Genomic DNA, 27,030 nt, shown 5'->3' on the forward strand with positions numbered 1-27,030 from the left:
ACGCGGCGTATCAAGAGATACGCCGGCGTAATTCTTTTGTGGATCTGCCCCGTTGACTTTTTGTTGTATCCATCTCCTGAATTGTGCCTGTCCACAACTTTATCCCGGAGATCTTTTGACAGTGCCTTGCCACCCATAGGAGATTGTTTGCTTTAGTTGCACTGCCAGGGACTGGCTCAATGCTCAAGGAAAGCTCTTTTCATGCTGAGCTAATCAAAATGACCACATCTGATTAGTTAAAAGTCAAATGGCTTTGTGTGCCATCGAGAAGGCGATTAGCTACACCTGATTGAGTTTTTAGAAGGGGTGATCCTTTTTGCAACACAGTGATTCGGTTTTTACATTTTTTTTTATGACATGCTGGTGTTATATCTTTCACTTGGATGTTATAAATTGCAGTGAATACAGCTAGATACAACACAAACTGTGTCTGTCTTCATTTCAGACTGCAAAGTAACAAAACATGATTATTTTAGAGGGGGGGGGGGTCATTCTTTTCTATACCCACTGTATATACACCTAGGTTTTTCTTTTTGTATATTTGTCTTATGCCCTGTACACACGATCGGAAATTCAGACAGCAAAAGAACGATGTGAGCTGTGTGTATGCTCCATCGGACTTTTGCTGTCTGAATTTCTGCCAACAAAAGATTGAGAGCTGGTTCTCAAATTTTCAGATGGAAAAAATTCCTATTGGAAAATCCGATCATTTGTAGCAATTCCGACGTGCAAATTCCGAAGCATGCTCGGAAACAATTCGACGCATGCTCGGAAGCATTGAACTTAGATTTCTTGTGTTATACATCACCTCATTCTTGACAGACGAAAGTTCAGAGAACTTTTATGTGACCGTGTGTATGCAAGCCAATTCTGTCGGAAAAAACATCCAAGGTTTTTCTGACTGTAAAATCTGATCGTGTGTACGTGTCATTACACTTTTTTTTTTAATACCACATTTTGAGGGTTTAGCACAAGATATGATTTAGGGAGCACGTGGGATATTTTACTATAAATGTTTAGTATCTATTTACTCAGCATAGCATAATTTTTTATATTTTACCAAACAATTGGGTATTATATTGTGTTTTGTGCATTAAAATGAATGAAAGTATTTATTCCCCAAAAATTGCATTTGAAAAACTGCTGCGCAAATACTGTGTGACATAAAAAATTGCAACACCGACCATTTTATTCTCTAGAGTGCTTTAAAAACATCTCGGGCCAGATTCACAGAGACTGGCCGCTAGGTGGCGCTTCCGTCGATTTCAGCGTAGAATATGCAAATTAGGTAGATACGCCGATTCACAAACGTACGTCCGCCTGGCGCATTTTTTTTAACGTCGTTTACGTTAGGCTTTTTCCGGCGTAAAGTTACCCCTGGGTCTATGAGGCGCAGCCAATGTTAAGTATGGGCGTCGTTCCCGCGACGAAATTTGAATTTTTTACGTCATTTGCGAAAGTCGTTCGCGAAAAGGGCTGGACGTAATTTACGTTCACGTCGAAAGCATGACGATTTGCCAACGTCATTTGGAGCATGCGCACTGGGATATGTCCACGGACGGCGCATGCGCCGTTCGTTAAAAACGTCAAAAATGTGGGGTCACTACTATTTTACATAGTACACGCCCCCAGCCAGCCTATTTTGAATGAGGCGGGCTTACGCCGGCCCAGTTACACTGCGCCGCCGTAAGTTTAAGCGCAAGTACTATGTGAATATACAACTTGCTGCTCAAACTTCCGGCGGCGTAGTGTATCTGAGATACGCTACGCCTGGGTAAAGATAGGCGATTCTACCTGAATCTGGCCCATAATGTTTGGGGGTTCTAAGTAAAATTTCTAGCAAAAAATACAGATTTTTACATACACACATTTTTACGTATGTGAGAAGTGTCAGAAAAAGGCCTGGGGCCAGATTCAGAGAGAATTATGTTGCTCCACGGCGGCGTAACGTATCTGATTTACGTTACACCGCCGCAAGTTTACAGCGTAAGTGCCTGATTCACAAAGCTCTTACCTGTAAACTTGCGGCGGTGTAACGTAAATCCGCTCGGCGCAAGCCCGCCTAATTCAAACGGGACGGGCACCATTAAAACTAGGCGCGTTCCCGCGCCGAATGTACTGCGCATGCTCCGTCGGGAAAATTACCCGACGTGCATTGCGCTAAATGATGTCGCACGGACGTCATTTGTTTAGACGTTAACGTAAATGGCGTCCAGCGCCATTCACGGACGACTTACGCAAACGACGTGATTTTTTACATTTCGACGCGGGAACGACGGCCATACTTAACATTGCTTAGAACACCTAGGAGGCAGCCCTAACTTTACGACGCGTATCACTACGGAAACTACGTAAATTTAGATCGATGGGCATCGCGGACGTTCATGAATCGCTGTAACTAGTCATTTGCATATTCTACGCCGACCGCAATGGCCTCGCCACCTAGCGGCCGGCATAGAATTGCATCCTAAGATCCGACGGTTACACCTGTCGGATCTTAGGGCTATCTATGCGTAACCTGATTCTATGAATAGTTAGGACGGGCGGATCACAGAGATACGACGGCGTATCAGGAGATACACCGTCGTATCTCTTTTGTGAATCTGGCCCCTGGTCTTTAAGTGGTTAAAAAATGTACAAAATGTTCTCAATACAATTGGTAGTCTGGGGTCAACTTGCAGTCCTAAATTTTATTATACCCTCTTCTGGGAAACAGTGTTGGGTCCAGTTTTTTTGTGTTTATTGTTAGCAAGGATAATAAAATTAATTAAAATAATAGTATGTTGCTGTCATAAAAACACAGGGAACAAAAATCCGCAAATAGGATTACTCATATCTCATACAAAACTTTGACAGTTCTGATGAAAAAACAAAACAAAGAAAAGAGATTGCCTAAAGCTGGATATTCACAGAAATCCCGTGATGCCTTCATCCATGCTAAATAGTGTGAATAGACAAATCTTCCCTGCCAGCTATTGTATTCATATTGGCTACAGTCACTGTTCGTCCCCCGATTTTCCTCTCGGCTCCTTCTATTTTTTAATTAAAGTTTGTCAAACTAGGTGGTGCCAATAGGACCAGCCGTAAAATCGTATGCTTTTGTCTGAGCAGAATGGAATGTCAATTTGCACCATTAGAATTATTGAGAGGGACAGTTATACTGAGCCCAGTGACCTCTGCAGCTCCTGTAAATTAGAGTTAGATTTAGACATTAAAGGGTGACAACTCTGCAGTAAGGAAAGAGAAGAAATACCACTCCAGATGGAGCTGCTTGGCTGGTCAATCGCCTCCTGGAGACCACGGTTGCTGGCAATGCATATAGCAGAGAACAAAAGAAAAATATTTGGACAGCCGCACTCCTGGGAATTCCTGAATTGTCCTTTAATAGTAAAATGGAAATACACTACAATCCACAGAAAAAATAAGAAGATACACAGCTGACGTTTCACACTAATGCTCAGTGCCCTCCTCCTAACTCTGCAGTAAGCTCACTGCCAATGTAAGAGTCATAGGCCTGCGCACAGGGTGTGCCAGATGTGCCTGGGCATACCCTAATCTCTCAGTGCAGCACAGATGCCCCCTACTGCTCTGGCTGGCTCCCCCCTGCAGCACTTCCAGCTTCCTTCCTTTCCTCTTTACTGGCTGTGCTGCAGGCACACACATGGGGATGTTTTAGAATGAGTGGGGGAAGGGGATGTTAAATATGTAATTTACAGACCCCTTTCTGAATAAGTTAAAGGATCAATACCATGTGTTTGAGCTTCGGAGTGCACACCCTAATGCAATAGGCTGCGCACACCTATGGTAAGAGTATTGTGACCCTACAGAAGGAAGTGCACAACCAATGTAGGATCAGGTATTTTGATGTGATGTATAAGGAAGGGGTAGTGGTGCTACCTTCCGCTCGTTATCCAAAAGGTCTAAGTGAGTAATGTGTCTGAACAAGAAATTTGAAAGTACGCCGGCATATCAGTAGATACGCCGGCGTACTCTCACTGTGGATCTGCCCCTATATGTTTTTAAAGCACTCTAGAGAAAAAAATGGTGGGTGTTGCAATTTTTTATGTCACACAGTATTTGCGCAGCAGTTTTTCAAACGCAATTTTTGGGGAAAAAATACTTTCATTCATTTTAATGCACAACACACAATATAATAGCCAATTGTTTGGTAAAATATAAAAGATGATGCTATGCTGAGTAAATAGATACTAAACATTCATAGTAAAATATCCCCGTGCTCCCTAAATCATATCTTGTGCTAAACACTCAAAATGCGGTATTCAAAAGAAAGTGTAATGCCACACATTGTGTGGTCAGGAGCATGGGGATCGCGTTATACGCTCCACCTTGCTTTCCAACCACTGCTCTCGGGACCTTCCGGCGTGATGCTGTAATTAGCGTAGCTCCGCCTTATGCATTTCGTCACAGCTTTTATTTATCCCAAAAGGAAAAAACTGTTGGTGTAACTGCTTATAAAGTGTTAGCTGGAATATGGCTTCAATTTGTTACTATACTTAAATCTGCTAATCCATCTTAAGCCTCATACACACGATCGGACTTCAAACAAACTTTTCTCTGGATTTTTGTCCCAGGGCGTTGGCCGTGAACTTTGTATGCATACACACGGCAGGACTTTTTCAGCAAACTTTCCAAAAATCACGTGTTTTTTCTGCTCTTTACTGCCACCCATTGGTCAACTTCACTATTGTTGGTTGCTTTTAACATTGGTTCTGAGCATGCGTATTTGTTCTTCGGACTAAAGTCCGATTGATTTCTGTACACACGGCAGGACTTTGCACCGTAGAACTTTTGTTGCCGAAAATTTTGTCCGTTTGCAGAGCGAACTTTTGTCTGATGAAAACCGAAAAAGTTTGTCAGATGGAGCGTACACACGGAAGAATTTTTTTTGAAAACCTACAAATTTTGAAGTTTGTTGTCAAAAAGTCAGATCATGTTGATGGGCTTAACACTCCCTCCCCTCAGAGTAACCTATTTGTTTTCAATATGGAGATTAGCATCCAAAAAAATAGACGTTCATTCATCCGATAATCTCAATCACCGTTTTCGAAATAGATGTTCTCCCGCCGCTTCGGGGTATGATCTTCGGGACTGGGCGTTCCTATTTGATTGACAGCCTTCCGACCGGCGCATACAGCGCGTCACGAGTTTCCGAAAGTAGCCGAACGTCGGTGCGCAGGCGCCGTATAGAGTCGCACCGACGTTCGGCTTCTTTCGGCAACTCGTGACGTGCTGTATGCGACCGTCGGAAGGCTGTCAATCAAATAGGAACGCCCAGTCCCGAAGATCATACCCCGAAGCGGCGGGAGAACATCTATCTCGAAAACGGTAAGTACGGCATTGATTTAAAAAAAAAATACCCGTTTCTGCTCCCCTTAATTAGCCTAAATCTAATGTTAAAAAAAGAATTCCGGGTGAACTCCCGCTTTAATAAATCATTTGCTAATAATTCATTGCTCTCGCTGGATACCCATGCCACATTTATATGGAATTTTCTAATTTTTCATACTCCCCTCTGCATATTTATCCAGTTGAGTTTCATTGCCCCCATAATAAAAATCTAAGAAAGCCACCATGTTTAGGCTTTCTAAGTACTTTGAGCAATAAAACCTGTGTACCCAGTTTTGACTGATGATTGATGCCCCAAGCTACAAAAGGTTTTTCTGGCTATTTGTTTGATAGCAACCATAAGTTGTTGCTATTCATTTGTTAAGCAATTATCTTAACTGTATTATTGCCTATACCATAGATAGTAATTTGTTGTAAGGACCTGTGATTATTGCTAAATATTTGGGCAAGACTGTAATTTGGACATACTTTGAAATTGTTCTCTATACATCTTTATTGACTGAGCAGGCCCAGCCTTCGGCTATATGGCATCCTGTGGAAAAGAGTTACTATGTTGTCTCCCAGGTAATGAATGAAGTTCTAAGTGACACCAAGAAAAGTGGCCTTATGCCTCGTACACAAGATCAGTTTTCCCGACGGGAAAACTGTGAGGAGAGATTTTGGCTGGGAATCCCTGCCGTGTGTATGCTCCTCGCAGTTTTTCCCACGGGGAAAACTCCATCACAATTTTCCTGATGGGAAAACCGAGAGAGTAGAGGAATAGACTGAACCGAGCAGTTTCTCGGCTTTTCCCTCTGGATTTCCGACGAGAACCTTTCCCATCGGAAATTCCGTACGTGTGTACAGGGCATTAGAACTGCATTCTGACCCGTCATATACATTTTCAACAATACAAACTACACAGACCAAAACCCATTCAGATTCCTGATTATCCACATAGCTCCCATATGTAATAATGGATGGTGATCACACTTATTTATCTAGATAAAAAGGTTAATAGACCAGATACAAATACTGAAGTTGTTTTAGTCCTGGAGGGACCTAAATTTATAAAAAAACTTTCCCATATTCCAAGATTTCTAGGGGATGCTTACTCTCTTTTTAACAGTCTTCTTGCAACCAATATTTTGTGTACTGCATACATTTTTAGAACCAGGATCTTGGATTGTGGTAAATACAGTATGTATGTGTCAATTGACAGGATGATGCACCTCCCACATGAATATCGTTCTTAATACCTTTGAGCAGGTTTTGGCTAATAGCCACATGGTATGAGCAGATCCTAATTAAAGTAGAACTATAGGCAAAATATTGCCAACTGTGTCCCATTAGGGAGAATTCCCTTAACTTCCTGTCCCATAGCCAAAACAGGAAGTGAGGGAATATCCCTGCAAATTAAGGGAACCTCATAACCCCACCCCATGTCACCAGTACTAGGGTCTCCATTGGAAGGTTTTTATTCTATTTATTTATGTTCTGGGGCCAACCCAAAATTTTAGATTTTCTTTTTTTTTTTTACTTTCAATGATAATTGTAAACAGGACAATTGGAGAGGATGAATCTCTCTAACAAGAGCAGAGGTAACAACAAAGAAAAAACTAACAGGTATTGTATCTATTGCCACTTTGTCCAAAACTAAAAAAAATGTTGCCTTTTAAAAAAACAAACAAACATGTCATACGTATCTGCTCTGTGCAATAGTTTTGGACAGTGCAGCCCTGATCCTCCTCTTTCCGGGTCCCAATCCAGCGCTCCTGTCTCCCCCTCTTCAGCCAGTGCCCCCAATAGCAAGCTGCTTGCTCTGGGGGCACTGATGCACGCTCGCTCCTGAGCCCCAGTCTGTGTCTAAAAGACACATAGAGCTCTGCCCTCTGCTCTCTCCTCATTGGCACACAGCTGTGATTGACAGTAGCAAGAGCCAGTGGCTCCCACTGGTGTCTCAGCCAGTTCTTGTGCACATCGATGGATCGAGAGGGAGTTCAGGTGAATATTAGAGAGGGCTGCTGCATAGAATGCATGAAGGTAACCTTGAGCCTTTAAAACCACTTTAAGTATACTCCCTGTATTTAGCTAGTGGTGTCATTGGTATGATCTGGTTACAGCAACAGTATCTAATAATTTTTATTAGAGAAAGGAAAAATCAGAGTACCAAATACAGCCAAGGTACCTAAGTACCGCACAGTAGCACATAATCACAAAATGTCAATACATACTCTGAATATAGGCAATTTTTATATCCTATATCAAAAGAAAGCAGAGAAAAACATCACTATCTATGATTTACCCGCTACTAGCTAATACTAAAGACAAAAAGGAGAAAGAAAAAAAAAAAAAAAAAAAAAAAAAATAATAAATAAGGGGGGCTGAAGACACCGTAATGAACGGATCTTCTAAAGTCTCTACGTACCAAAAGGAGTGAGCAGGAAATGGTCAAAGCCAAAACAGCAGTCTCATCCCATATCGAGTTGTAAGTATTGATCAGAATACCTGAACGCCACCCAAGGTGACCACGTCTGATTGAATTTTTCCGACGATTCCCTGGCAATTGCTACCGTTTCCTCCAATTGGTGGATGTTCTCTATGGAGCTAAACCATTCCGGAATGGAAGGAATATCCTTCGATTTCCAGTGCCTGGGAATCAAAACTTTCGCTGCATTCAGCAGATGTCTAGTCAATGATTTTTTATAATGTTGCATGGAGCAGTCCGCAATGTGGAGTAAGCAACAAGCAGGTGTAAGAGAGATTGTGGTATCTGTAATGGCTTTGATCAGTTCGCACACCTTGTCCCAGAAGGGTCTCAGACACGGACACTCCCACCAAATATGAACAATGGTGCCCGAGTCTTGCTCGCATCTCCAGCAAGAATCCGATGTCAACGGGTACCATTTTTTAATTTTATCCGGAGTGGTATACCATTGTGTTAAAAGCTTATACGACATTTCCTGCATTCTCGTGCCAATCGCACACTTATGGGCAAAAATGCAGGCACGTTTCCATTGCTTATCTGTAAAACTTATTTTGAGCGCCTTTTCCCATTGTACTTGTAATCCCGACGCTATCCCCCCCCTGTCTAATTGGAGCCATGAGTATGTGAGAGAAGTAGATCTCGGAACCGGAGCTCCAGTCAGGCAAGTTTGTTCAAGCGGAGTTATTGATCTAAAGAATTGTTTTTTAAACTGGGAAACCTGTATATAGTTATGCAGCTGACGGTAAGTCCAAAATGAAAGAGTGCTCTGGGGATTTACATCTCTTTTTAGGGAGTCAAAGGATTTTAAGGTATTAGCCTCAACACAATGTATCATTAAGAGGGGCATTGTTTGGTCCGTGGGTGCAGAAAAGTGCAGGTCCATCCCAGGCAGGAAATCCGGATTGCGAGTAATAGGGGTGAGCGGACCGGGACATGAGGACAATTTATGATGTTTCATCATCATGTGAAACGCTCTGAGCGTGGACCCCACCAAGGGATGCTGCCGCAAGCTCTGCGGGAGTTTCCCCCAAGGAGTCCAAGGTAGGAATCTAAGATGCAATGTAGATGATGCTTCCTCCAATGTAACCCAATCCTTCTGTCCCCTATGACAGTTCCAGTCCAAGATTCTAGCTAAATGTATCCCAGAATGATATAGTTTAAAATCAGGCAGGCCTATACCCCCTTCTTCCTTAAATTTTGAAAGCGTTTCCAACTTTATCCGAGGTTTTAGCCCCTTCCATAATAAAGGTGCGTACAATAGCCTGAAGTCGTTTAAAAAAAGAACCTGGGAGTGGAATAGGTAAAGTATGGAAATGGTACAAAATTCTAGGTAGAATTACCATCTTCAGTATGGCAGCTCTTCCAAACCAAGAAAAGGGTCTAGAGGTCCAACTTTTAAGATCTACTTGGATTTTTTTTAGCAAGGATAGAAAATTGATGTTATAGATATCCCCAAAGTTAGCCGCCAATTTGATTCCTAGATAGGTTATGGATGAGGTTACCCACTTAAACGAGCAGGAAGAGCGTGCCCTCGCTAAGGAATCAGATGACAGTGTGAGATTAAGGGCTTCCGATTTAGAATCATTAATTTTCATATTGGAGATATAACTGAAAATGTTAAAAGCTTTAGAAAGATTCGGGATGGAGTCGTGAGGCCGTGTCAAAAAAAAATAAAAGATCATCCGCATATGCTGCTATTTTAAAGTCACGCTGGCCTATCTGGAAGCCTTGTACCTCCGGGTTTGCATTAACTGTGCGGATAAAAGGTTCTAAAGACAAAATAAATAAGAGAGGGGAAAGAGGGCATCCCTGCCTTGTGCCATTGTTTATATCCACTGCTTCTGAAAGGGTGCCATTGATTTTAAGCTGTGCCCGAGGTTTATGGTATAAAGCCGAAATCCACGCCATCATGTGCGATCCCAACCCAACATGCCTGCAGGTAGCAAACATATAGTCCCAGGCGACACGGTCGAAGGCCTTCTCCGCATCGGTTGAGAGGAGAAGGCCCTCAATTCCCCGGGTATGTGCATAATGAACCAAATTAAGGGCTTTTATAACATTATCCCGTGCTTCCCTTCCTGGCATGGATCCCACCTGTTCTGGGCCTATAAGTTTGGAAAGGAAAGGTGTCAGCCTGGAAGCCATTAATTTCGCCAGTATTTTTAAGTCCAAGTTCAACAAAGAAATCGGCCTGTAACTTGTACAGTCAGTAGGGTCCTTCGCTGGTTTAGGGATCAATGTTACAAATGCCGTTGTAAAAGTGCTCGAGCTTGGTGAAGAAGTTCGGATATAATCCAGAGCACGGAGGAGGGGGGCTTTCAGGGTGTCTATAAAAATTTTATAATAATGAGCCGTGAACCCATCCGGGCCTGGGCTCTTACCCGGTTTTAGAGTCTTAATTGCCGCCATAAGTTCTTCTTCTGAAATCGGCGTTTCCAAGGAATCGCTCTCATCCGAGGATAAAGTAGGCATGCCACTCTCCACTATATATTCTCGCAAAATGGATTCTCTATTTCCTTGAAGCTCTGCAGGTTTATGTATCACAGGGAGATTATAAAGCTTAGTATAAAAAGCATGAAATTGTGCCGCAATCTGGTCCGTTTTTTGTATAAGTTGGCCCTTAGGGGTCTTAATAGAAAGGATAGAATGTGCATAAGAAATTGTTTTGAGGGTTTTTGCAAGGAATTTGCCGCAGTTATCCCCATGTTCATAATGAAAGCCCTTCTTGAGATAGAGAATACGTTTTGCTTTGAGATTAAGTAAGGAGTTAAGTTTTTCCCACGTCTTTGAAACTTCTGACATGAGCGCCTCTAAATGTGATTGTTTATGTTGGCTTTCCAGACAGGCAATTTTTTCCGCCAATGCCGAGATAGCTTTTTCAGCTTCTCTTTTCTTAATCGAACCTAGGCGCATAAGTTCGCCACGTAGGACACACTTATGAGCCTCCCAGATCGTCAGAGGTGACATATCCTCTGTAGTATTAAGCTGGAAGTATAATTTGATCGCCTCGTGAATTTGTTGGCTGGTAAAAGGGATCCGTCAATAGAGTGGAATTCAACCGCCAGCTGCATGGTCTAGAAGGCCTATCTTGTTGTGAAAGAGAGATCGAAACCGGGCAGTGATCCGAAAGGGATTGTATGCCTATGTTGGCTGCCTGGAGCAAAGGTAAATCACGTTGTGAAATAAACACATAATCGATACGGGAGTGCTTTTTGTGTAACGGAGAATAATATGTATAGTCTCTGCCCGTCGGGTATACCAGGCGCCAAGCATCCACCAAGGTCAAAGAGTTCAGCTGTGATTTAATTTTCTGAATAATAGAATATGAGATGCTAGACTTGCCATTAGAAGTATCCTGTAGGGGTACCAGTGGGATATTAAAATCCCCACCCAAAATAATACAGCCAGTGGCAAAGCCCTTTAATTCGTCTATTAAGTGACGACAAAATGCAAGATGGCCTGAATTAGGGAAATAAGCATTGGCCAGGGTAATCTCTTTATTATGCCACATTCCCTTGAGGAACAAAAATCGCCCCTTAGGGTCCTTGTATTGCTGGGACACTTTAAAGTTTGCATGTTTATGCAACAGAATTGATACACCTTTGCACTTAGAGTTAGGATTTGGCGCATGGTATACCTCAGGAAAGTGTCTATCAAATAATCTAGGGACAGAGGAGGATAGAAAGTGGGTCTCCTGTATTAACACAAAAGCCGGTTGAGCCTTTTTTAATTCTCTTAAAAGTGATACCCTCTTTTCCGGAATATTAAGGCCCCTTAGGTTGTGGGAGATCAGGGTAGGGTGTTCTCCTAATGAGGAATAGGCCATTTCAGCACAATGTCAATAAACCCCCAACCTACAACAGAAAAAAATAAATAAAAAAAAAATAAAGAAAAAGTCTCCTGAAGGAACAGGGTAGATATATACAATTAACCAATCGAGCACTCCTCTACCACTGAAGAGGGGCTCCTCCAATTGTGTCTAACCCGGGGTACAAGGCCCGAAGGTAAATAACCCTGTGAACCCCCGGGGTAGACACAGTGTGGGGTACGTGGGAGAGACCCGTGAAATGGTCAAAGAAAGCCAAATTTGTTTAATACGTCAAAATAACAGAAAAGCAACTGCTCCCACCCGCAGCCTAGAAAAAGCCTATTTATAAAGCTATGACCCGTAAATTTATCAAAACATGCATAAAAAAAAAAAAAAAACTAAATTTCCGCATCCCAAAAGTGCAGAGAGCACTCGTACCACATTAACCATTATACACATATTAGATGCCCTCAGGTCCTGCACAATAGGCGGAAAATGGTCCCAACAGGGAACTATATTTATTTCTGGGGCCCACAGATGGGCAAGCTCAGAAATATAGTAAACAAAAAAAACAAAAAAAAAAAAAGTCCTTTTTCTTTTTCTCTACTTTTCCCTCTTTACAAAACTAGAGTAATTGAAGCAGAAAAAGTAACATCTTAGATATATTCTCTTGCTCTTTTTCTCTTTTTTTTTTTTCTAAAAAAAAAAAAATAAGTACAAAAAATACATACAAAAAAAAAAAAATAGACATAATATAAATACAAAAATTTTTTTTTTTTTTGCTCTTTTTCTTTCTCTTTTCCCTTACAGATCTAGAGTCCTTGAAGCAAGAAAATTACATCTCAAGTATATTCTCTTGCCCTCGTGCTTCTGGTCACCTGGACTTGTTTTTCGGGGTCCACACCCTGATGCTTTTGATAATTCCCCTTCTTTGGTACTTGTGTAGTCAAAGTTAATTGTTGTGTGACAGGTAGGCTAGGGGAGTCTAGCGGGAACCTAAATTCCCTGTACCAATCTGGTAAGTCCACCGGTGGTAAGTGAAGGGCTTCACAAAATTGCGCTAGATCATCCGGGGTCTTAAGGGTGTGGGATACCCCCTCCACATTAACCGAGAGAGCAAAAGGGAACTTCCATCTATAGGTGAGATTATGCTCTCTAAGTATTTCCAATATAGGGCGCAAGGCTCTACGATTTCCCAATGTAATGGGTGCAACAGCAACAGTAATGTTTAGTTTAAAACATGCTATGCTGCTAGTGCAAGTATACATTGCATTTTGTATTTTTACATTCCCTCTTCAAGAGGGAATAAAGTTAAACTTTTAGGGCCAGATCCACGTAGCGAATCGTATTTTTATTCCGGCGTAGCGTATCGTAATAACGCTACGCCGCAGCAACTTTGCGAGGCAAGTGCTGTATTCACAAAGCACTTGCCTCTAAAGTTACGGCGGCGTAGCGTAATTCTGCCGGCGTAAGGGCGCGGAATTCAAATGTTAAAGATGTGGGCGTGTTTTATGTTAATTTTAGTTGACCCGACGTCCGTGGGGGTATCCCAGTGCGCATGCTCGAAATTAACCCGCAACAAGCCAATGCTTACGACGTGAACGTCATTCTACGCAAAGCCCTATTCGCAAACGACTTATGCAAACGACGTAAAAAATAAAAAATTTGACGCGGGAACGACGGCCATACTTAACATAGGATACGCCTCATATAGCAGGGGTAACTATACGCCAAAAAAAGCCTTACGGAAACTACGTAAAAAAATGCGCCGGCCGGACGTACGTTCGTGGATTGCCGTATGTAGCTAATTTGCATACTCAACGCGTAATTCTACGGAAACGCCACCTAGCGGGCAGCGTAAATATGCACCTTAGATCTGATGGCGTACTAAGACGTATGCCAGTTGGATCTAGCCCAGCTTCAGGCGTATCTAACAAGATACGCCTGATCCACAAAGAAGTTACGACGGTGTATCTATTGATACGCCGCGTAACTTCTATTTTGCTCCGGCGTATCTTTGTTTTGTATCCACAATGTTTTGTGGATACAAAACAAAGATACGCCGGAGCAAAATAGAAGTTACGCGGCGTATCAATAGATACGCCGTCGTAACTTCTTCGTGGATCTGCCCCTTAGTGTGTGGGCGGGTGCATAGGGATTGTAGGGTGCAGAAGGAAAATGGGAAGCATACGGATTCTGCATACAGCACTGTTGGAATACAATGTCATGTATTTTGTGTTTATAAGATTGTAGCTGCATCTGTGGTTAAACTCGATGTCTTTTCTACAATAAAAGTTATTGTTTCCTGTCTGCTGTTAAGCCGCAGATAAGACTATGTGGACTGTGCACTGTCTGTTCTCCAGGGTTATATACAGAATTTCTAACAGGCACTCTCATGCAAATGTGGGCCAATAACAGGAGAGATTAGGGTTGTCACCCGTCCGGAATTCATCTCAGCAGTCTGGGTTTTATATCATGTGTCCGGGTTTCAGTCCTCCTGCATTATTCAGAACAGACTGTGGCTTCCCAAGTAACCAAGTACTACCATCCCCAAGTGCATAGTCAGTGGATATATGATGGATGAAAGGTGCTGATGGCTGAGCCTTCATCCTCGGGTGAGTGAGCTCACCATCCACTGTCTGTGACTGAAGTCTCCCCCCTCCCTCCTTTCTCTCTCCTGCCTCCAAGCTAGTGAGTACACTAAGGTAAAAGGGACAGATGTAAGGGGTGTTCTGCAGACTCTGATGTAAGGGGGACTTTGGGAAACCTGATTTAGGGGGGAATGCTGGGAACTCTGATGTAAGTGGGGGCTTTAGTAAGCAGACAAAAAATGAAAATGTGTCATGCGCCACAAAAGTGTTTTGGTTTGGCTTGAAGAAAAGGTGGTAGCCCTAGGATGGAAAGAGGCTTGGAAGCACAGAAATTAGTTTGAGCAGGAAATGAAGGGAGCATCAGACAAATACTGCACATTGCATAGATTTTATTGTACAGAAGACAACAGTAATACCTATAATGCTTTGTAAACACGATCGGAATTTTCGATGGAAATATCCATCAGATATTCCGATCATGTATAGCCCCATCAGAGTTTATTCATCGGATATTCCGAGGAATTCCATCGGAGTTTAGATATAGAACATGTTCTATTTTACTCTGATGGAATTCCGTCGGAATTCCGATGTGATTTGGCCGGGCAAAATCCAGATCGTGTGTATGGGGCATTAGACTGATGCCGCGTACACACAAACCTTTTTCCTGACGTTCAAAAACCCGTATTTTTTTGACAATGTGATTCCTCTCCAGCCTGACTTGCATACACACGTTCATGCAAAAAAACGTCCACCCAAAGCGTGGTGACGTACAACATGTATAAACGGGAAGTTCCTTTCAAATTGCGCCACCCTTTGGGCTGCTTTTACTGATCCTCGTGTTAGTAAAAGTTTGGTGAGAGACGATTCACGCTTTTCAGCCTTCGTGCTTTTCAGTAGACATGTGCAATTCGTTTAGTTTCTAATTCGTTTTTTAACGAAAATTCTGAAATTCGTTCATTTCGAATTTTCGTTTTCACTAATTTTTTATTTCCGAATTTTCGGACTTTCGAATTTCCTAATTTTTTAATTTCGGAATTTTTCATTTCCGAATTTTCGTATTTCCGAATTTTTAAATTTCCGAATTTTCATATTTCCGAATTTCGGAAATTCGGATTTTCCATTTTTTTCGAATTTTTCAATTTTAGAAATTTCAAACTTTTCATTTTTTTTTTTTAATTTTCGATTTTTCATTTTCAAATTTCGAATTTTTCAATTTTCGAAACATCGAATTTTCTATTTTTTTTCGAATTTTCGAATTTTTCAATTTTGAATTTTCGAATTTTTCAGTTTCGAATTTTCAAATTTTTCAATTTCGAATTTTTCGAATTTTTCAATTTCGTATTTCCGAATTTAAAAATTTCAGAAAATTTACGTTTTTTTTAATTCTAGAAATTCCGAATTTTCGAAATTTCGAATTTTTACATTTATTTTCGAATTTTTCAATTTTAGAAATTTCGAATTTTAATTTTTTTTTTAAATTTTCGAATTTTTAATTTTCGATTTTTCAAATTTCGAATTTTTCGAATTTTAGAAATTTTGAATTGGTCGTGTCTACGAGGCATGATATGTTTGAACAAAACAGGTTTTGTACCTGTTTTCAGAATAACAGTAAGGCCAGATTTCAGCTTTCAATTTTTTTTAATTAGTCTTGCAGTAATCAAGTGAATCTACTGCAGATGGAAATACACAGAGATTTGGGTCAAAGGCTCCTATGGTCTATTTTTTATATTTATCGTTTACCCCGTAATGTTCTTATCTGTTTATGTAAGGGCATTTGCTGGATTCCTCTGTCTTTACAGTAGTAGTTCATTTTAACTGCATAGGGGCATGTGATGTAAACTCCAGCAGAGAATATGCATACAGTCACACATTTATAGAGACATGGTATAGATCGTCATTTTTTTCAGTTCTTAATTATGTGCTTGATAAAAATAGAACAAGAGACCAAGTGTTAATTTTTTGCTGCGGAGACCAGGTCTTACAGCCCGGTTACTAGTGGAGCGGGGTGGTTGTGCCAAATGGACTAGTATCAAGTGGTGTGAAATCTTCATCGGTAGTGAGTGAGCATAATCCCCACTGCGTCTGCCCTGGTTGGTCACTTGCAACAGGCTTGTGAAGGGGAGGAAAGCCTTGAGATATATGACTACATTCATTAGCGGACTGTGACAGATCTGTGTGACATTGTGACATTTTATTCTTGGCTGGAGCTGCTAATTATCCATATTTATAATTGTGTGTGCCACTTTCAGAAATGACTCTGAATTTTAACAGCAGTTAACCCTTTCATTTGACTCCAGGGTTTTACTTTGGAGACTTGTGTGATGATGTGAAACTTGGCCAGATCTTCTTTTTATCCAAAATGGTTAAAACATTTCTACAGCCAACGGAGCTGAACAAAAAAAAAATCTTATAAAGTCTGTATGTTTGAACATGTTTTCCAAAAGCAATTTGATTGTTAGGTTAAATGATTTTAATATTTATTTGTAAACCTGAAATGCAAGGAGTGCTAGTTCTACTTTTATATCAGATTTCTTCCACTTTGCATTCATCTGCTTGGGTGTTTGATCTCACTATTACAATTGTGTATGCTGTGGTTGGGTTGTATTTGTATTTGTCAGGAAAATGTCATTCAAACATTAGCATCACAATTCCTGTACATGTTTTTCAAGCTGAAAGTAAGTTAGTTTTAAAAATAATTGAAACTTACCAATTAAAACTGAACTTTAGTTAGCATTATGGCCCGGATTCACGTAGAGCGGCGTATATTTGTGTGGGCGTAGCGCATCTCATATGTGCTACGCCGACGTAACACAGAGAGGCAAGAACAGTATTCACAAAGCACTTGCTCCCTACGTTGCGCCGGCGTAGCGTAAATTGGTCGGCGTAAGCCCGCCTAATTCAAAGTAGGAAGGAAGTGGGCTTGATACATTAAAATGAAGCGTGACCCCATGCAAATGAGGGGCCGAACGAACGGCGCATTCGGCGCCGTCCTGTGGACGCTTCCCAGTGCGCATGCTCAGAATCACGTCAGAACGCCTAAGATACGTCGAATCACTGAACGTAACCTACGCCCAGCCCTATTCACGTAGTACTACGTAAACAACGTAAAATACAACGGCTGTTCCGACGTCCATACCTTTGCATGGATTGCGCAACCTATATGTGGAATAACTTACTTAGATTACAGCGACGGGCGCAAGTACGTTCGTGAATCGACGTTTCTAGGTCATTTACATATTCGACGTGTAAATCAATGGAAGCGCCCCTTGCGGCCAGCCCAAGATACGACGGCGTAGGAAACTTACGTCGGTCGTATGAAGCCAAGTTTCAGGCGTATCTTACTTGCAGAATCAGGCGCAGAGATACTACGGCGCATCCGTGCACTTACGCGGCGTATCAGTAGATACGTCGGCGTAAGTGCTTTCAGAATCCGGGCCTATGTGCCTCCTCCAGCAATCAGCAAAGTTTAATAACTAATTTAGTTTAGGGCTTTCTCAACTGTTTTAACATGGAATAACCCTTGAAACAACATTTCTGTCTCATGGAACCCCTGCTAATAATACACAATATGTATGTGTGTGTGTGTGTATATATATATATATATATATATATATATATATATATATATATATATATCACAAAGTACACCCCTCACATTTTCGTAAATATTTTATTATATCTTTTCATGTGCCAATAACTCAACACACAGCCATAAATGTCTAAACCGCTGGCAACAAAAGTGAGTACACCCCTAAGTGAAAATGTCCAAATTGAGCCCAAAGTGTCAATATTTTGCGTATCGACCATTATTTTCCAGCACTGCCTTAACCCCTTTGGGCATGGTTCTTATCAGAGCTTCACAGGTTGCCACTGGAATCCTCTTACACACTTCCATGACGACATCACAGGGCTGGTGGATGTTAGAGACCTTGCGCTCCTCCACTGTCATGTACCTGGGTGTATTTGAATCAAGATCTTCCTGGTCCCACAGCTGCAGCCTTACCTGTTGTGATACAGAGGATATCTGGACTTTTGTAAATGTCCTTGCAGTTTTAAGCATTACCTTGGACTCACTAGCCCCACCTGCTGCCAGCTGTGGACAATTGCCAATCAATGCAGCCCATAAATAGAAAGTGATGCTATCACTCAGCGCCCGTTTATCTGGATTAGTTCCCTGGGTGTTGTGACTGCTTTGTGATCTTGAATATCGTGTTGAACTTCTGCCTAAATTCTTGACTACTCTCTAGCCTGCTGATTTTGTACTTCACCGCCAGCTAATGTATGACCTTTGCCTGCCTGACCACTCTCTGGAATTCGATCGTGCTTGATCTGTTGCCAACCTAATCTGCCTGACTAAGTTTTTGCCTGAATCCTCAGCACACAAGCTTCACTTTGGACACTACCTTTCATAGGTACCTTACATCCACCTTCAATTTGGGGATGCCCCACAGATGCTCAATAGGGTTTAGGTCTGGAGACATGCTTGGCCAGTCCATCACCTTTACCCTCAGCTTTTTTACAAGGCAGTGGTCATCTAGGAGGTGTGTTTGGGGTCCTTATCATGTTGGAATACTGCCCTGCGGCCCAGTCTCTGAAGGGAGGGGATCATGCTCTGGTTCAGTATGTCACAGTACATGTTAGCATTCATGGTTCCCTCAATGAATTGTAGCTCCCCAGTGCCGGCAGCACGCATGCAGCCCCAGACCCTGACACTCCCGCCACCATGCTTGACTGTAGGCAAGACACACTTGTCTTTGTACTCCTCACCTGGTTGCTGCCACACACGCTTGACACCATCTGAACCAAATCATTTACCAGTCTATGTTGGTCTCATCAGACCTCAGGACATGGTTCCAGTAATCCATGTCCTTAGTCTGCTTGTCTTCAGCAAACCGTTTGCAGGCTTTCTTGTTTATCATCTTTAGAAGAGGCTTCCTTCTGGGGCGACAGACATGCAGACCAAAGACAACCTCTGGATATGACCCTGAACATGTGCACTCAACTTCTTTGGTCGATCATGGCGAGGCCTGTTCTGAGTGGAACCTGTCTTGTTAAATCACTGCATAGTCTTGACCAGCTCAATTTCAGGGCTTTGGCAATCTTCTGGGGTACATCTTTATGTAGAGGAACAATTCTTTTTTTCAGATCCCCAGTTCTTTGCCATGAGGTGCCATGTTGAACTTCCAGTGAATAGTATGAGAGAGTGAGAGCGATAACACCAAATTTAACACACCTGTTCCTCATTCACACCTGAGACCTGGTAACACTAACAAGTCACATGACACTGGGGAGGGAAAATGGCTAATTGGGCCCAATTTGAACATCTTCACTTAGGGTGTGTACTCACTTTTGTTGCCCACAGTTTAGGCATTAATGGCTGTGTGTTGAGTTATTTTGAGGGGACAGCAATTTTACACTGTTATACAAGCTGTACACTCACTAATTTACATTGTAGAAAAGTGTAATTTCTTCAGTGTTGTCACGTGAAAAGATATAATAAAATATGAACAAAAATGTGAGGGATGGCCTCACTTTTTTGAGATACTGTATGTCTACTATATATCTACAGCTCACTATAAATGAGCATGAAGTTCACCACAGAGAATGTTCCATTGGCAAGAGCCCTCTCCCCCTGACAGATAGCTAACAAGACCATGGTTGTCAGGAATTACTGATCTAAAGGACAGAAAAAGCTTATTGCTCAAGGAATTCCTAACAACCTCCAGAGGAACCCTAGAGTTTGACAGAAAAGGTTGGTTGAGAAAAGCTGGTCTAGGAGGTGAGAATAGTGGAAGTAGAGGAATACTTGCCTTAGACATCCTTTCCACAATATGACTGGTCCCACAAAGCTGTTCCTCTCTGGGGGTTGTATGGTCTTGTCCTCTCTGACAAGGGCCTACCTACCCACATACCAAAAGTGGAGAAAAGTGCTTGGTTTGTTACGCCTGAGTCAGTGTCTCTTTAAGACGATAAAATATTTTGAATATTTAAAAAAAAGAACAGGTTTTACTAAAGCGGAGTTCCACCCAAAAATGGAACATCCACTTTAAAGCGGTTGTAAACCCGCAAAAAAATTTTTTTTTTTGTTCACCTGAAAAATAAAAGCCATAATGAGCTAGTATGCACCGCATATTAGCTCATTATGAAATACTTACCTCAAAACGAGGTTTAGGGAACTCACCTGGTCCACGCCGAGCGAGATATCATCTTGACTCGATGTGTCTTCCGGGTATCGCCGCTCCAGCGCTGTGATTGGCTGGAGCGGCGATGACGTCACTCCCCCGCATGCGCGCGGGAGATTTAAATTCAGCAAGGTCCGGCGGCTGCCGATCCTTTACCTGAGGATCCCCGCTGCGCATGCGCCGCTGCAATCAGCGCCGCATTGCGGGGGGAATATCTCCTAAACCGTACAGGTTTAGGAGATATTCTTTATACCTACAGGTAAGCCTTATTATAGGCTTACCTGTAGGTAAAACTTATAAAAACGAGTTTACAACCACTTTAAGTGACGTTGAACCCCTGACAGGCCAATGCGAAGCCACATTAGTGATGCCGGCGCCGTGGAGAGGAGGGGGAGAGGAGCGGGGCTTCGTATGCCCGTATCACTAGACCGTAGGACAGGTGAGAGTCTGATTATTAAAAATCAGCAGCTACACTTTTTATAGCTGCTGACTTTTAAAATAAAATTTAGGCGGAACTCCGCTTTAAGGCCAAACAGAATCCATGCATAGCTGCTCTGGCATATGGGGTCAGTAGGAGGAAAACTGCTCTGACACTGGTATCAGTGGGAGGAAAAATAAAGGGGGGTTTGAAGTGCCCTAGTGGCACTGAATGGAGCTGGGTTTCATGAATGGGGGGGGTTGGAGGAGGGAATGGCATTCAGCAGCTGACCTGGCAGCCCTGTGGGAAATGAGGGTTCTGGAGGAAGTTAGAGCAACAGTAACAGTATTTCTGGAGGAGGCTGGGGTTCCTTTCAGGGTGCTAGGGCATGATTAAAAAAAGAATACAGTTGATTTGTCATACACACTGTTTTTATCATACATTAAAGTGGATGTAAACCCAGTTCATGAAATTTGAGCTAGGCACATATGTCTGCAGTGTTTTCTTATCTCTCTTCAAGGCAATATGTTCCGTAGCTGTCTCCTGCTCCATTCTTCTGTTATCAGCCTGATAACTCCTGACAAGTTTTCCACCACATATGATTAAAGCAGCCTGAGTTTTGCGTTGGGAAGGATGCTATAAATAGATTAGCAGAGTGCTGAACGATTTAACGATCAGAGCTGAAAGTCTCTACCTATGAGGAGAGGGGGTGTGTGCCTTTCCTCTAATCAGCTGTCTTGGCTGTATGCCCAGACTTCACTGCAGTGCTGAACAGGAAGAGAAACTCTGCTAACATGATGTGCACTTTCTAAACAGTATATAAAGCTGAAGACAACAGATATAATACTTATGTAGGGAGATTTGTTTAAACTCTGTGTATCATCTGAGGCTGTTCACTTCACTGGGTATATGTGAGGGTTTACATCCACTTTAAAGGATTTGTAAAGGAAAATGTTTTTTCACCTTAATGCAATCTATGCATTAAGGTGAAAAAACTTCAGTGTATACCGGCCCCCCGCGAGCCCTCATTTTACTTACCTGACCTGTCGAAAGTCCCACGCGCGGTCCCGAGATCCTTTTCGCTGCTCAGCCTGGCCGCTGATTGGCTAGAGCGGATGGATTGAGAGCAGTGCAGCCATTGGCTGTCAATCACATCCAGTGGCGCGGCGCGCCGAGGGGCGGGGCCGAGTGATACAGTGAGCAGCTATGGCCGCTCACTGTATCACGGGGAGCGTGCCCGCAATTACTCACCACCATGCGAGCTCTCTCGCATGACTTTGGTCAGTTTTTGCGGGGAGGACCAGAGACAGCCACCAAGGGACCCCAGAAGACGTGGATCGGGGTCACTCTGTGCAAAACGAACTGCACAGTGGAGGTAAGTATAACATGTTTGTTATTTTTTTTTCCTTTACTAACCCTTTAAGCTTGAATTTCCCCTGACTGTGACAGGTTTACTTCCATTAATATGCTTGATGTGGGAGCTGTTGTTTGTTTATATCCCAACTTGAAAATGTTATGTACAATGGCCTTGACTGCACAGCAGCTTCTTATAGGCTTCTATGGGACCGTATCCTGAGGGTCTTTAGTCTTAAGACGTGGCCCTATAGAAGTCTATGAGAAGCTACTGCACAGGTGTAAACATTCAGCTGAGGCTATGGTTGTTAGATCACAGTAAGTAAGTAAAGTTTGTTTTAAATGGATGAGGAGGGTGGATCAGGGGAGGGGAGCAAAAAGAAATAGATTCATACAGTACAGTGTTGCTTTGTTTGCTTTAAGACTCTGAAGCAACAGGAGGCCATTTATTCCAATAAATAAGTTAAAGTCATGATGACCTACCTTTCCTTCAATTTCAGAGTTTTCTCTGCAGCTTAATGCAAAGAGAACTCTGTGGGACACCGCAGGCTCCACATCACGGCTTGCGTTTTATTAATGACTTGTAAATCATAGGCACAGTGTGTTTAGAGGATCGCAGTATCTGCTGTCTGCTATAAATAGTCATTGTTGTACATTGAACCTATGCTTTTTACACCATGCAGCAGTTTCGTATACACCATGTGGCCAAAAGTTTGTAAAAAATATGACCATCACACCTATAAATATGTGACCCACAACAAAAATTATGACTGCTGCTCAAGGCTCTGCTAGGTCCTCTTGCATGTCAAACCGCTAGGAGTGCCGACAAGGACAGAGCATGTCCCAGCTCAGAACATCCAGTAGGAAATAGAAGTCCTAAAAGTCACCCATCACAGCAAAACCCTATGAGGAGGTGTATGACAGCCTCAGTACAAGCTCCAACCAGACCACGCCCTCCATGTAGCATGGACTAGTTGGGGCCCAGGGGTGTGGTCTGGTTGGAGCCCGGGCTGAGGCTGTCATAACCTCCTCACAGGGATTTGCTGAGATGTGAGGAGTCCAAAAAGTTTTTAATGCAAGGAAACGATCACAAAAAAGCAACGTTTCAAGGTCGCGCAGGGCCTCTTCGTCAGGCAAGTGATCACTTGCCTGACGAAGAGGCCCTGCGCGACCTCGAAACGTTGCTTTTTTGTGATCTTTTCCTTGCATTAAAAACTTTTTGGACGTTCTTTTAAAACGATCCTTGGTGTTCTGGCGAATATGTTCACATGATTACTTCTCCAGTTCCCTGCTGGTGATCGCTTCAGCACCCTTTCTCACTGGCTCTCCAGGAAGGTGTGTAATTGGAATATTTTAAGACTATAATATGGTCACACACTTCCAAATTGTCATGATCTGGTGTTTCCAATGAAGACCAGGCATACATTTTAGACAACTATGTGCTTCCAATCTTGAGACTATTTGGAAGGGCTCTTTTCTGTTTCGACACGATTGTGGCTCTGTGGCACTCTGCACAATATTACGGTAGGTAATAAGCAAATTGTTTGATGAATTTAGTTTGAAGGACCTTGTGTTGCCCTGACTTTTACCCTCCTATTTTGGCTATTAAGATTTCCATCCAACATCAGTACCTGACCTCCAAATGATCTTTTGGCTGAATAGGTGCAAAGATGCTTTTCCAAAAGAGTAGTAACTGTTGTAGTAGCAAGGGGGTGGAGGGCAACTCTATATTAATGCCCATGGTTGTGGTATGGCATGTCCAACAAAGTCACTTGTGACCATAGTGTATCTTTTGGGGTACACTTTTGGTAAGGTTTCAGCTTCCTCAGGTCTACACACCTGCTGTAGGCATTGCAAGTCCCACTATCTTGTTAAAATGTATATGTATGCATTTAATGTTTAAAGGCCTGTTTTATTCCAGGATAAGAAATACTTGAAAGAAAGTAACTAAACATTTCCATCAATTTGTTTTTTCCACTGAATCTGATTTGTATTTTTTTTTTTACATCTTGTTTGCACAGAGACACATGACCACCTATCCTTACCGATGCACATTGGCAGACTTTAAAATTGATAAGAAAATTGGTCGGGGGCAGTTCAGTGAGGTGTACAGAGCGACTTGTCACATGGACAGGAAGCCGGTGGCTCTGAAGAAAGTCCAGGTAGGCAAAAGTACAAAACACAATGTAAATAAAGCGATTAATCTGTTTGGGAATCTCTTGCACAAGTTGAGCAATATCAATATGTGGTTTCCAGTCATCATAAACAATCATTATCATACGTAGATTTATCATGTTTAAAAATGTGTGTGATCAATAGCTGGTCATTGATTTCTCTATGTATATACGGAATAAACCTTAATCTTTAACAGTAGTAGCTTGTATTGCACAAGAGTTTGGCCGCTAGGGGCGTGTACGTGGATTTACGCGTCGAATATGCAAATGACCTACATACGCCGATTCACGAACGTACTTGCGCCCGATACGCTGTTTACGTAAGGCGTTTTTCCGGCGTAAAGATAAACCACCAAAAAGCCAGTGACAGCTGATCACGTGATGTAAACAAAAGCCGGTAATCGTTTTTTTTTTCTCCTCACGCTGATAGCGTGAGGAGAAAAGAAAGCCGGTCACCAGCTTATGTGAAAGGGGCATCAATCCCAAAGAGGAAGGAGGCACATCTGCAAGTAGCCCCTGCAAGTGAAGTGCCACCTGCAAGTGCCCACAGTGCCCATGAGTGCCACCTATCAATGCCCATGAGTGCCACCTATTAATGCCCACAAGTGCCACCTAACAATGCCCACAAGTGCCACCTATCAGTGCCACCTAGCAGTGCTGCCTATCAGTGCCCATTATTGTCATTCAAAGTGCATCAGCGCTGAAAGCCTAAAATTGGTCTGGGCAGGAGGGGGGTTTAAGTGCCCTGTAAGCAAGTGGTTAAAATATACCCAAGGTCAGTGTAAAGTTTTTTAAATATTACCTTTTTTATCCCAAGCACTGTGAAAGGGACAATGGGACATCAGTAGCATATTAAATATTTATATTTCGGATGGGTTTGTTACCACATAAGTATTTAAAACAACTTCTTGACACCCAAACAAATAGGCCCATGAAGAATGTCAATAAAACTTACATGTTCGGCAGTGAGTGGTTCACCTAGAGTGGCAGAAGAATTTCCAGTTTGCTGGATGCGCCCCCCCCCCCCCCCTGAATGCTGTGATTCTTTACACTAGCTGCTATGTCACTACTATGTCTTGTAGTGACAACGTTACTGCGTTACTGGCAAGTGGAGCCACAAAACGCAGCAGGGAACCAGAAATCTGACACTCTTGGACATGTGTTGGATGTTGAAGGTTCTACAGCTATTGAAGAGAAGAAATAGTAGGCATCATTGCCCATTGGACAGGTAGCCTATTTTTTGGGGGGGTTTTTTGGTTGGCAAAGTTGATTATTGGTGCCCAATGGGTTTTGTTTTTCTTCACTTGGACCAAAACTGCAGGAGGTGTAATGCCACGTACACACGACCGTTTTTCGCAACGCGATTTTTATTTAATGTCATTAACCACTTCAATACAGGGCTTTAAAACCCACCTCCATACCGGGCCTATTCTGGCACTTCTCTCCTACATGTACAAATCATCATTCTTTTGCTAGAAAATAACTCAGAACTCCCAAACATTATATATGTTTTTTTAGCAGACACCATAGGGAATAAAATGGCAGTCATTGCAACTTTTTATCTTGCACGGTATTTGTGCAATAATTTTTCAAACACCTTTTTTTTGTAAAAAAAATGGTTTCGTGAATTAAAAAATAACAAAACAGTAAAGTTAGCCCAATTTTTTTGTAAGATATGAAAGATGATGTTAAGTCGAGTAAATAGATACCTAACATGTCATGCTTTAAAATTGCGCACACTCGTGGAATGGCACCAAACTTCGCTACTTAAAAATCTCCTTAAATTTTTTACAGGTTACCAGTCTAGAGTTACAGAGGAGGTCTAGTGCTAGAATTGTTGCACACGCTCTAACGCACGCGGCGACACCTCACATGTGTGGTTTGAACGACGTTTACATACGTGGGCGGGACTTACGTGTGCGTTCGCTTCTGAGCACAAGCTACGGGGGACAGGGGCGTTTCCTTTTTTTTTTTACTTATTTATTTATTTTGTACACTTTTTTTTTTTTTTTTTATTCGATCGCTTTTATTCCTATTACAAGGAATGTAAACATCCCGTTATAATAGGAATAGTGTGTGACAGGTCCTCTTTACGGAGAAATGCGGGGTCAATAAGACCCCACATCTCTCCTCCGGGCTGGAAAGAATGAGATTGTGAAAAAAAAATCACAGATTTCATTCTTACTAGCCGCAACTGCGGTTTGTTTACTTACGGGGTACCCGGGCGTGACGTCATCACATCGCGCCCGGGCCTCCGACGGTCATAGAGATGACTGGTGACCGTCTGGTCACCAGTCATCTCTATGCTGCACATCCGGCAGACAGCGATCATCTCTCCGGGCCCCCGATGGGACGGGAGAGCCCAGATAAGCACCGGATGGCAGCGGGAGGGGGGGATGTCCCCTCCCGCCGCCTATAATAACAATCAAGCGCCGCTATGATCATTCTTACGGTGCGCAGGATCGCCGCCAGAAGAAAATTATATCTGAATGATGCCTCTAGGTGCAGGCATCATTCAGATATCCCCGCACAAAGTACAGGACGTCATATGACGTCCACCCGGGATAACAGATCCCCTTTTTGGACGTCATATGACAGCGTGCGGTTTTAAAGTGGTTAAAAACGATTGTGTGTGGGCTCCAGAGCATTTTTCGCTACGTTAAAAATGGG

General features: G+C 42.5%; 1 protein-coding gene across 5 annotated transcripts in view; it reads left to right on the forward strand.

Annotated features, from left to right (window-relative positions):
* NEK6 (NIMA related kinase 6) overlaps positions 1-27,030 on the forward strand; it is a 377,987-nt gene that overhangs the window by 164,547 nt on the left and 186,410 nt on the right. For all 5 annotated transcript variants that reach the window (XM_040324861.1, XM_040324863.1, XM_040324864.1 and 2 more), the window contains one exon: positions 24,208-24,348. In XM_040324861.1, the coding sequence (XP_040180795.1) occupies positions 24,208-24,348 (141 nt within the window). The remainder of the gene's footprint in view (positions 1-24,207; positions 24,349-27,030) is intronic.

Source organism: Rana temporaria, chromosome 9, assembly GCF_905171775.1.
Source record: "Rana temporaria chromosome 9, aRanTem1.1, whole genome shotgun sequence".
Lineage (NCBI taxonomy): Eukaryota > Metazoa > Chordata > Amphibia > Anura > Ranidae > Rana > Rana temporaria.